Source organism: Ornithorhynchus anatinus, chromosome 4 (genome assembly GCF_004115215.2).
Source record: "Ornithorhynchus anatinus isolate Pmale09 chromosome 4, mOrnAna1.pri.v4, whole genome shotgun sequence".
Taxonomy (NCBI): Eukaryota; Metazoa; Chordata; class Mammalia; order Monotremata; family Ornithorhynchidae; genus Ornithorhynchus; species Ornithorhynchus anatinus.
Window position 1 is genome coordinate 7573343 of NC_041731.1, and position 11702 is coordinate 7585044.

The window sequence follows — 11702 nt, forward strand, 5'->3', positions numbered from 1 at the left end:
CCCTACGCCGCCTTAGGAGACGGAAGCAGGTAGGACCAGGACCCACCTAACGCCTCTCCCTCCCTGCCGACCGAGTCTGTCGCGGCCAGTCCTCCCAGTTCACCGCGGCCAGCCCTCCCAGTTCAGACCCTTAGAACGGCTGAGCCGTTTCCACCCGTGGCGCCGGCCCAGACTCGTACCCCTTTCTGCTCTGACCCAGTTCAGGTCTTCCCTCCCACCCCCAGGCAGTCGTCCCCTTATGGATGGGGACTGCCTGTGGATCTGCCCTATCTCCACCCCCGTGGGCAGCCGAGGGCAGGGAATGCCAGCCAGGACTCGCGCATCCAAACCACCTCAGGCTTGGTGGGGGCAGGGAGGAGTGGGAGGGCACAGAGAGCCGAAAAGAACCAGGGTCGGGGTGGGTGGGGAATGGAGGGGGAGTGAAAAAAGTAAAAGGGAGGGGCTGTTCCCTTCCATAAACCTCATCACATCCCAGGCCTTTGAGAACTTTACTTGGGAAATCTACAGGTACATCAGGGAATCGGGATCAGCGGCAACTGCTCGATCGATAACGTCTAATGTCCGCTTGCAGAGCATCGTCCCGAGCGCTTAAAGGAGTTTTCAACCTAGTGGGGGCGGACGCTGAGGTAAGATCATTCATTCAATAGTATTTATTTCATTCAATAGTATTTATTGAGCGCTCACTATGTGCAGAGCACTGTCCTAAGCGCTTGGAATGTACAACTCGGTAACAGAGAGTCCCTGCCCTTTGACGGGCTTACAGTCTAATCGGGGGAGGAGAAGTATGTGAGCTTGTCCTCTAAGCTCATTACGGGCAGGGAACGTGTCTGCTAATTCTTTTGAACTGTGCTCTCCCGAGCGCTTAGGACGGTGCTTTGCACATAGTAAGCGCTCGATAAATATCACCGATTATGGTAACAGAGTATAAGTTATGTACATAAGTACTACGAGGCCTAGGTGGTGTGAAATGCTGATATGGAAGCTGGGAGGACATAAAACGGGGTGAAAGGAAATAAAACGGGGTGAATGGGAATGAATCGAGGAAGGCCGCCCGGAGGTCATGGGATGTGATGGGGGCGATGTGACGGGGGCCCCCGTGCCCCTTCAGTCCCGATGATGACCTGGGAGATGACACCCCAAATCACAGCAGCAGCCAGGAATGAGGCACCTGGGTCCCCGGCATGCTTGCTCACAGGCCCCGGCTGCTCCGGGAAAGACTCTCCAGAAGGGCGTGCAGCTTCTCCGACAGGGCAACCTAAGGAGGAAGGGCAGAGGGGAGATGCCAGGGAAGAGTGAGTGGCTGAGGGGCCTGAAATGGGAGAGGGAGGCCTCGGGGCTGGTCCCTGGCTGCTGCTCGTGGGGAGGGGCAAGACGAGTACCCCCTCACCTCTCACCTCCCTTCTCCTCACCTACCTCCCCGCTCCCCCAGGTCTCCGGACGGGGTGAGAAGGGGGTGGACCCACCTGGTAAGGTTCGGGTGCTTCTCGCCGTTTGTGGGCTGAGCTGAGGCGACTCAGAGACTCCTGGGCAAAGGCACGGGCCTGGGTCAGAGTGGGGAGGGATTCACACTCCTGGGGGGAGATTTCAAGAGAGGCCTGTAAGACCCAAAGGGATGAGCCAAGGGGCGAGATGGGGCATAGAAAGCGGTACGGGACCGTGCGCGGGAGGAGCAAGGGAGGGACAGAAAGGAGAAGGGAGGATCTCGATCGGAGGGACGGCAGAAACGGAGAAGGACTTTAAGGGCGGGGGGTGAGGGCAGCCGGACCTGGCCCCGCTGGAAGTAAAGCCGATGAAGCGTCTCCACGGTCGCTGGGGTCAGGGTCCGGCTTTCCTCGCCGGACCCCAGGGGCCACACACGCAGCTCCTGCCCTGCCTGGGGGGGCGGCTCCTCTACCAACGTCAACAGGTCCATCAGCGGGGCACCTGGTCAGAACGGGAGGGGGGTCACAGGGCAGAACATGAAGGAGGCAGAAGGCAGAACTCATCTCGCCCCCAGAGTCTCTGGAAACCTATCTCAGAATCCAGGAGCCCCAAGACCTGGTGGGAACCGTGGGTTCTCTTTCGCCCAAGGGCTGGGGACCCGGTGGTAATAACGCCAGACCAACAGGGAAGAGGGGGGTACGTCTGCTCGGATGAACCCCCGCTTCTAAGCCCCGCACCCCGAGGAGCCGGGGATGTGATCTGGAGGCGAGGACGGGGGCGTCCCCATCAGGTAGGGTGGCCGCTACCGGCGGACGCTTCTGCCGACCCGGAAGCGACAGACTTGGGCCGCGGGCAGCATGCAGATTTCATTACGGCCTATAGATCCTTTTCCGGGAACCCACTGAACCTAGACTGTGTCTCCCGGGGGAATCCTCAACCCCAGCTCCCCGCCAGGGTCACCGTATTCCCTTCCCAGGCCCCTGAAAATCCAGCCACCGCCTCTGAGCCGTGGAACTCGGCAGGAGATGGAACTTAAAAGCAAAAACGCCGGACGGCAAAGCGCACGGCGTCGCCTCGGCAACACACGGGGAGCAGAGCAGCCGAAAACCGTCCCGCAGCCTACGTACCGTCAGGACCTCCCAGCCGGTAGGCAGCCTTGCACCCCGGGAGAGTCCGCTTCTCCTTTTCCTCACTGAGCTTCAGCCTCGGCCGCCCACCCGCTGCCACCAGCTGGGCAAAGGACCGGGCAGGAGTCAGAGTTCACCACCACCGCCGCCCTGCCCGCTGAGGGAGTTGGGGAAGGAGGGGAGGAGCGAGATGGGAATCTGGGCGGCCATCTGGGTAGGGCGGGGACGGGGAGAGGCAGGGTGGGAATGCGGGAGGACGGGAAGAGAGGGGAGGCTCGGCGGTCTCCAGCCCCACCCCCCTGCCCGCCACACCTTGTAGACGCAGCCCAGCGAGGGCTGCAGCGGGCAGGTGACCACGTTGGTGCCAATGCCGATGAGATTCACCTCACTGCCCTGGGGGTGGGTGCGAGAAAATGGGGTCGGTGCCTTTGGGGTGATGGGGGGGTCCTTTCCCTCCTTCCCCCCGCCCCCGGCACCCTTCTTCCCCACTCTCTTCCCCCCCTTCCCTCCCTCCCCAGCCCCGACCTTCTGAGCCAGCTGGGCCAAGAGTGCCTCGTCAACATTGTTGCTCACAGCGATGGGGATAAACTCCAGCCAGGGCACCTGGAAACTGGGAGATGAGAGGGGGAGGAGGAGGAAAAGGAAGAGAAAGAAGAGGAGAGAGGGGTGAGGAGAGGGGCGGGAAGGTGGGGGATGAAGGGGAAGAAAAGAAGAGCCTAATGAAGCGATAGCCTTCCAATATCTCCCCGCCCCACTTCCCATCCTTCTTTCCCAACCCCGGGGGGACGTACCGGGTGGCACAGGTCCGGAAGATCCTGCGGATCTCCTGAGCTTGCCCGATCAGGTCCCCGCTGTCCAGACGCACCCCAATCGCCCGGTGTCCCACATCCGCCAGGGCCAGCGCCACCGCCAGGAAATTGGGAAGACCGCTCCTGGAGGAGGGGGGAAAGAGCGGAGAGACGGGCCCGGGAGTGATCTCTGAGTCCCCTCCTCAGTTCTAGGGTCTGACCCTCCCCCCCAGCCACCAAGGCCACTGCCATAACGAGGTGCCCCGCCAATCCCCTTACCCCATGACGCTGTAGGAGTCCAACAGCCCCTGGAAAGCCCGGGGAAAGGCCAGAGCATAGGCCACAAAGGCCGCCCGCTCCCCAGGGTGGGCATCCTTCACCGGTCGCCCCAGGAGCTCACACACGCGGGTCAGCCAGGTCTCCGCCTGGGCGGACAAGTCCCCGGGGGCCAGTGCCTAGGAAGGGAGAGCGGGAAGAGGCGGGTCGGCAGGACGGGGGGCAGGTCAGCGGGACACCAGGCTTCCCCCTCTGAGGCCTGCCCCCTTTGACCCCTAACCTCCCAAGCCCTTGGCCAGGCAAGGCAAAACGCTCGTGAGGAGAGGGGGGACGGAGAGGCCCGAGCCAACCGAGGAGCCGGCCGGGGTTTGGATTCGGGTTCGGGGGAGTCTGCCACCCCGGCCCCGGCCCCAGCACAAACCCCACTTTGTAGCCGCTCCTGGCCGGAGAAGGAAGTGATGAAGGAGTGTGCCAAGGTGCCCGCCACGGGTATACCGCGCAGCTGTCCCGCCAGCACGTTACTGGTAGCATCGAAGCCTGGAAAAGAGCGGGGATGCGGGGGGGCGTCGGGCGGTGGTAAGGGGAAAAGGGAGACGGGAGGGAGGGGAGGGGGGAGAAGACTGTGGAAGTAGGAAGAGGAGAGGAAGGGAGATGGAGGGGAGAGTGGGAGTCACAGGAGCCTCACCGCCCAGGTAGCTGTAGACGGAGGCCGAGAGCCCCCCGTCGGGGCCCTGCGCCCGCCGCAGCCCCATCTCCAACAGTCGCTTCTCCGGGCCCGCGATAAGCCTCAGCCGAGCCGCGTTGGTGGCCACGAGGCTGCGGAGGGGACGGGCAGGTCACCAGAAGCCCGGGGGACCCCACCCTGGTAGCCCCTTGCGCGACCCCGCTCCTCCACCCCAAGCCCCGGATCTGAGGAACGAGGAGGGGCCGGGGCTCGCTCCGCTGACCCACCTGGCGTAGTTGACCAGGCAGAGGAGAGTGGTCTCCAGGAGCTGAACCACCGGCAGGGGTCCGGAAACCTGCAGCAACGGTACCTGTGGGGGTTGGGGAGGGGTCGCTCAGCCCACGTCCAGCCCCTTCCCACTGCAGCCCAAGACCCCTCCGCCCCCGCCGCGACGCTGCGTCTCCACGAGGGAGAAGCAGAACCGGAGCCGGGAAATGCGACGCCTCTGCTGGGGACGGAGGAGGACGGTGGGCAGGGAACGTGTCTCTTAACTCTGCCGTGCTCTCCCAGGCGTCTTGTACGGTGCTCCGCACGTAGTAAGCGCTCAATCAACACCACCGATCGATTGAACCAGCTTTTTCTGAGGGGGTCGGGGCCCGGGGAACGCTGCGGGTGGACTTGCGGGTATCCACGCGTACTTATCTACGTGGACGCCGGATCCTGCGGAGCGGACCACGGCCCACGAAGTGTCCGGCCCGCGTCCGGACCCCCGGCCCCCGACTCACCATGGGGAAGGCTAAGGAGCCTTCGGGCAGAGCCCGCACGGTCACCTCCGAGGCGTCCAGTCCGCGCAGGTAGTCGAAGAAGGCCGGGTCCGTGTCGGGGGGCAATACGGAAGCCAGATAATCTACGTCTGCGTGGCGGGAGGAGAGGAGGCTGGGTGGAGGGGCCGGGACTTGACCCCAATCAACCGTATTTATTGAACGCTTACTGCGTGCACCACACTGTGAGGTCACGGGTTCTAATCCCCGCTCTGCCACCTGTCTGCCGTGTGACCTCGGGCAAGTCGCTTCACTACTCTGGGCCTCAATCACCTCATCCGTAAAACGGGGAGCGAGACGGTGAGCCCCACGTGGGACAGGGACGGCGTCCAACGCGATTTGCGAGTATCCTCCCCGGCGCTTAGTGCGGTGCCTGGCGCATAGTAAGGGTTTAATAAATACTATTAAAAAAGAAACAAAACAAACCCTCTGACTGCATTTATCCACCCCAGCGTTTATTTCAATGTCTGGCACACACTAAGCGCTTAACAAATGCCACGATTGAAAGTATTCTCTTCCCCGCTCCCTCCCCCAATTCCCCCTGACCCGTATGTACCTACCCCAGGGTTTAGTACAACGTTTGGCACACGAATGCCACCGTTATATTTATCATGAATGATAATAGCAATAACTCCGCTCCCTGTTAAGCGTTGACGGTGTGCCAGGCACTGAACGAAGCGCCGGGGGTGGATACGAGCCAATTTTTGGGGTATCTGTTAAGCGCTTCCTATGTGCCAAGCACCGTTCTAAGCGCTGGGGTCATCGGGGAGAGCGTGGCTCGGTGGAAAGAGCCCGGGCTTTGGAGTCAGAGGTCAGGTTCGAATCCCGGCTCGGCCACTTGTCAGCTGTGGGACTGTGGGCAAGTCACTTCACTTCCCGGTGCCTCAGTCACCTCAGCTGTAAAACGGGGATGAAGACTGTGAGCCCCACGTGGGACAACCTGATTCCCCTCTGTCCACCCCAGTGCTTAGAACGGCACTCGGCACGTAGTGAGCGCTGTTATTATTATCGGGGTGTCCCACGTGGGGCTCCCAGTCCTCATTGTACAGAAGAGGGAACCGAGGCCCAGAGAAGCGACTCGCCTAAGGTCACCCAGCTGACCAGCGGCGGAGCCGGGATTAGAACCCACGGCCCGGGCTCTCGCCACGAACCACGCCTATCCTCAGGGGGTCGGACGCGGTCCCGGTCCCGCGTGGGGCTCACAGTCTTAACCCTCCTTGGGTGGGTGAGGAAACTGAGGCCCAGAAGAGTTTCTCTTCCCTGCTCCTTCCCCCCACAGGCCCCTGGGGGTGAGGAAACTGAGGCCCAGAAGAGTTTCTCTTCCCTGCTCCTTCCCCCCACAGGCCCCTGGGGGTGAGGAAACTGAGGCCCAGAAGAGTTTCTCTCCCCTGCTCCTTCCCCCCACAGGCCCCTGGGGGGTGAGGAAACTGAGGCCCAGAAGAGTTTCTCTCCCCTGCTCCTTCCCCCCACAGGCCCCTGGGGGTGAGGAAACTGAGACCCAGAAGAGTTTCTCTTCCCTGCTCCTTCCCCCCACAGGCCCCTGGGGGTGGGGAGGGGGGGTGGGTGAGGAAACTGGGGCCCAGAAGAGTTTCTCTCCCCTGCTCCTTCCCGCCACAGGCCCCTGGGGGTGGGGAGAGGGGGTGGGTGGGCCGGGCCGGCCCCCGCTACCTGGGTCCCGGAGCCGGAAGCGTCGGAGGAAGAGCAGGCAATCCCGCAAGCCCGCGGCCAGGGCGAAGCCGCCGCCGAACGGACACTGGCGGAAAAAGAGGTCGAAGTGGGCCCGCTCCCGGGCCCGCCCCGCCCGCCAGTAGCCGTAGGCCATGGTCACCTGGTACAGGTCGGTGAGCAGGGGCGACGCGGCCCGCTCCGCCTCTGCCATCCCTCACCGGCCCCGCCTCTGCCGAGGTGGTCCCGGGTCGGTCCTGATCCGATCCGGAGCCGGTCCCGGGCCGGTCCTGATTCGGTCCTGTCTGATCCGGTCCTGGGCCTGTCCTGGGCCCGTCCCCGGTAGGTCCTAGATCCTGGCCCGGGCCGGTCCTGATCCGGTCCCGGGCCGGTCCTGATCCGGTCCCGGGCTGGTCCTGATCCTGTCCTGGGCCTGTCCTAGGGCGGTCCTGATCCTGTCCCGGGCCGGGCCTGATCCTGTCCTGGGCCTGTCCTGATCCGGCCCTGATCCGGTCCCGATCCTGTCCCGGGCTGGGCCCGATCCTGTCCCGGGCCTGTCCCGATCCGGTCCCGGGCCCGTCCGGGTCCGGTCCTCCTCCCGCCGGCCCCCGGGCCGGACTTTGGCCGGCCACCGGCGGGGCGGGGCCTCGCTCCTCCCACGGGCCGCGCCGTCTCGGCCAATGTTTGGCCTCCGAAAGCCACCGCCCCTCGGCCCAGCCCCGCCGGGGGACACCGGGGTCGCCAGGGTCCCCTGTCCGGACCGTCCCTCCTCCCCTGCCCCCCTCCGCCCCCCCCGGGCTCCACCAACTTTCACCCCCCACCCCCCGTGTGGCCTCCCGGCTCTGCCACCTGTCAGCTGGGTGACCGTGGACAAGTCACTTCACTTCTCTGGGCCTCAGTTCCCTCACCTGTCAAATGGGGATGAAGACTGGGAGCCTCACGTGGCGACGACCCGCTGACCCTGGATCTCCCCCAGCGCTTAGAACAGTGCTCCGCCCATAGTAAGCGCTTAGCAAATACCGACGTTATTATTATTATTAGAGCGCGGGCCTCGGAGCCAGCTCTGCTGTCACTTCATAATAGTAATAGGTATTTAATAATAACGTTGGTATTTGTTAAGCGCTTACTAGGTGCCGAGCACTGTGCTAAGCGCTGGGGGAGATACGGGGTCATCAGGTCGTCCCACTTGAGGCTCACAGTTAAATCTCCATTTTCCAGATGAGGTCACTGAGGCCCAGAGAAGTGAAGTGACTTGCCCACGGTCACACAGCCGACAAGTGGCAGAGCTGGGATTCGGACTCATGACCTCTGACTCCCAAGCCCGGGCTCTTTCCACCGAGCCACGCTGCTTCTCTGTATTTGATAACGACGGTAATGATGGTATTCGTTAAGTGCTCACTGTGTGCCAAGCACTGTTCTAAGCGCTGGAGGAGATGCAAGGCTTGTCCCACGGGGGGGCTCGTTGTCTTCATCCCCATTGTACGGATGAGGGAACCGAGGCCCAGACAAGTTAAGCCATTTGCCCAAAGTCACCCGGCTGACGAGTGGAGGAGTCGGGATTAGAACCCACGACCTCTGACTCCCAAGCCCGGGCTGTTGCCGTTAAGCCACGCTGCGAATCACCTTACTTGTTAAGCGCTCACTATGTGCCGAGCGCTGTTCCGATTGCCGGGGTGGATGATGATGATAATCACGGTATTTGTAAAGCGCTTACTGTGTGCCAGGCACTGTACTAAGCACTGGGGTGGATACCGGCAAATCGGGGTTGGACACGGTCCACGTCCCGCTTGGGGCTCCCAGTCTCAATCCCCATTTGACAGATGAGCGAACTGAGGCCCAGAGAAGTGAAGTGACTTGCCCGAGGTCACACGGCTGACAAGTGGTGGAGCCGTGATTAGAAACTCTGACTCCCAAGCCCGGAGTCTTTCCATCTTTCCACTAAGCCACGCTGCTTCTCCGCTTCTTAACTTCCGTGTGCCTCAGTGACCTCATCTGTAAAACGGGGATGAAGACTGTGAGCCTCACGTGAGACGATCCGATGACCCTGTATCTCCCCCAGCGCTTAGAACATAGCGCTCTGCACATAGCGCTTAACTAATACCAACATATGATTATTAATCACTTAAATACCACAGTTATCATTATTAAACATGGCGGAACTGGGATTAGAACCCATGTCTGCACTTCACCGGGCCTCAGTTACCTCATCTGTAGACTGGGGCTGAAGACTGTGAGCCCCACAAGACCGTGTCCAACCCGATTAGCTTGCGATCCACCCGTGTTTAGTTCAGTGCCTGGCACACAGTAAGGGCTTAAATACCATAATCACTACTACTACTAATAATGTTGGTATTTGTTAAGCGCTTACTAGGTGCCGAGCACTGTTCTAAGCGCTGGGGTAGATACAGGGTAATCAGGCTGTCCCACGTGAGGCTCACAGTTAATCCCCATTTTCCAGATGAGGTCACTGAGGCACAGAGAAGTGAAGTGACTTGCCCACGATCACGCAGCTGACGAGTGGCAGAGCTGGGATTCGAACTCATGACCTCTGACTCCCAAGCCCGGGATCTTGCCACTGAGCCACGCTGCTTCTCTAACTCGATTGAGATGCTTATTCTAGCATCTCAGTCGCCAGGGCCCTCGGTCAGGCAGGGGCAGTCAATAATCGTATTTATCGAGTGCTTACTGTGTGCAGAGCACTGTACTGAGCACTTGGGAGAGTACATTATAACAATGACACATTCCCTGCCCACCAGGAGGGGCAGCAATGATTTATTACCCTATTTATTTTATTAATGAGGTGTATATCTCCATGATTCTATTTATCTTGATGTTGTTTTGTTTTACTGTCTCCCCCGTTTAGACTGTGAGCCCGTTACTGGGCAGGGATTGTCTCTGTTGCCGAATTGTATTATTATTATTGTGGCATTTGTTAAGCGCTTACTATGTGCAAAGCGCTGTTCTAAGCGCTGGAGAGGTTGTCCCACGTGGGGCTCACAGTTTTCCTCCCCATTTTACAGATGAGGTACCTGAGGCCCCGAGAAGTCAAGTAATAATAATGTTGGTATTTGTTAAGCGCTTACTATGTGCAGAGCACCGTTCTAAGCGCTGGGGTTGATACAGGGTAATCAGGTCGTCCCACGCGGGGCTCAGTCGTCCTCCCCATTTTACAGGTGAGGTCACTGAGGCCCAGAGAAGTGAAGCGATTTGCCCAAAGTCTCCCGGCTGACAAGTGGCGGAGCCGGGATTCGAACCCCTGACCTCTGACTCCCAAGCCCGGCCTCTTTCCACTGAGCCACGCTGCTTCTCTATCTACCCAGTGCTTAGAAGTGTTCGGCACGTCGTTCAGACCGAGCCCGTCATTGGGCAGCGATTATCTCCATCTGTTGCCCAACTGTCCATTCCAAGCGCTTAGTACAGTGCTCTGCACATGGTAAGCGCTCAACAAATACTATTGAATGAATAGGAAGCGCTTAACAAATGCCAATATTATTAAATTATTACCGACTTTGAGGCTTGTGCCGTGTCCCCATGGCTACATTGTTTCTCAACATGAGATGGGGAAGGGCCAGGAACATGGAATTGGGAAAGCGGGTGGAGGGGCGCAGCGGGAGTGGGTGGAGATTCCGCTTAGTACAGTGCTCTGCACATAGTAAGCGCTCAATAAATACTACTGAATGAATGGAGAGCGGATGAGGGACTGGGTCGGCCAGATTTAGCGCTGACTCCCCACTTGGTCGGTGGATCCGCCCAAAGTCACCAGGGGGACGCGGAAAGGGGGAGGTGGAGGAAGAGGGGCTGTGCCTACGCGCACCTTCTTCCTCTTCTGAAGTTCATTCGTTCGTACGAGCGCTTACTGTGTGCAGAGCACTGTACTAAGCGCTTGGAACGGTGGGCAAGTCACTTCACTTCTCTGGGCCTCAGTTGCCTCATCTGTAAAATGGGGATGAAGACCGTGAGCCTCACGTGGGACAACCTGATTACCCTGTATCTACCCCAGTGCTTAGAACAGTGCTCGGCCCATAGTAAGAGTTTAACAAATACCAACATTATTATTTATCTTATCAACACCTAATCTACCCCAAGTCTTCGCTCTGCCCTACATTTTACCTCTTTGTACCCGACAGGCCACCCCTCATTCTCCCCACCTTCGAAGCCTTCCTAAAATCATTTCTCCACCAGGCCTGATCTGATTAAGTAAACATTTCTCCCATTTGGCATTTCTGCATTGCCTAAGCACTGGGATCGGTACGTCTTAAGCACTCGATATTCACCCCCCTGCATTTATCCAACCTATCTTGTGATTTTGTTAATGAGATGTCCATCCCCTTGATTCTATTTATCGCTATTGTTTCTGTCCGTCCGTCTCCCCCGATTAGACTGTAAGCCCGTCAATGGGCAGGGATGATCTCTGTTGCCGAATTGTCCATTCCAAGCGCTTAGTACCGTGCTCTGCACATAGTGAGCGCTCAATAAATACTGTTGAATGAATGAATTAATATATGATAGTATTTATTAAGCCTTTACTGCATGCCGGGCACTGTTGAGCACTTACTATGTGTGAAGCACTGTTCTGAGCCCCCGTGAAGATGGAGGACCTGGGTTTTAATCATGGGACGGGGCCGTGTCCAAACTGAATCGCCTGTATCTACCCCAGTGCTTAGTACAGTGCCGGGCACGTAATACCTATGTACATACATTCCCTTTTCCTATTTTTAAAACCTATCGTCCCCGTCTAGGCTTTTTACCTGATGACCTTGTACCTACCCCAGCGCTTAGAACAGTGCTTGACACATAGTAAGCGCTTAACAAATATCAATTATTACTATTACCATTGACTGACAGTGGATCAATATCCTGCCCTTCCCCTCTCCTAGAAAAGTCTTGGGTCCGACTGGGGAGGGGGAAATTTGCCTCCATTTTCCCGTGTGCTCTGAGA

At 59.1% G+C, this 11702-nt stretch overlaps 1 protein-coding gene across 1 annotated transcript; it reads right to left on the reverse strand.

The window, feature by feature from the left end:
• Window positions 1-870: 870 nt before the first annotated feature.
• On the reverse strand, window positions 871-7071 carry NAPRT (nicotinate phosphoribosyltransferase). The gene is made up of 13 exons (XM_029063990.1): window positions 6767-7071; window positions 5063-5190; window positions 4565-4647; window positions 4299-4429; window positions 4035-4150; window positions 3617-3792; window positions 3341-3481; window positions 3075-3159; window positions 2862-2942; window positions 2550-2652; window positions 1766-1923; window positions 1464-1571; window positions 871-1255 (listed from the first exon to the last, which is right to left on the reverse strand). Exons 1-13 carry the CDS (start codon window positions 6975-6977, stop codon window positions 1190-1192), a joined length of 1587 nt encoding a protein of 528 aa, XP_028919823.1. The 5' UTR covers window positions 6978-7071; the 3' UTR covers window positions 871-1189.
• Window positions 7072-11702: the final 4631 nt, after the last annotated feature.

What these genes read in the sequence shown, in the direction of transcription:
- NAPRT (XM_029063990.1), bottom strand. Translation starts at nt 6,977, where the DNA reads ATGGCAGAGGCGGAGCGGGCCGCGTCGCCCCTGCTCACCGACCTGTAC. An exon ending in TGCCTGGTCAACTACGCCAG is followed by an intron (nt 4,430 to 4,564) that starts GTGGGTCAGCGG and finishes TCCCCTCCGCAG; the next exon opens with CCTCGTGGCCACCAACGCGG. An exon ending in TGGCCCAGCTGGCTCAGAAG is followed by an intron (nt 2,943 to 3,074) that starts GTCGGGGCTGGG and finishes ACCCACCCCCAG; the next exon opens with GGCAGTGAGGTGAATCTCAT.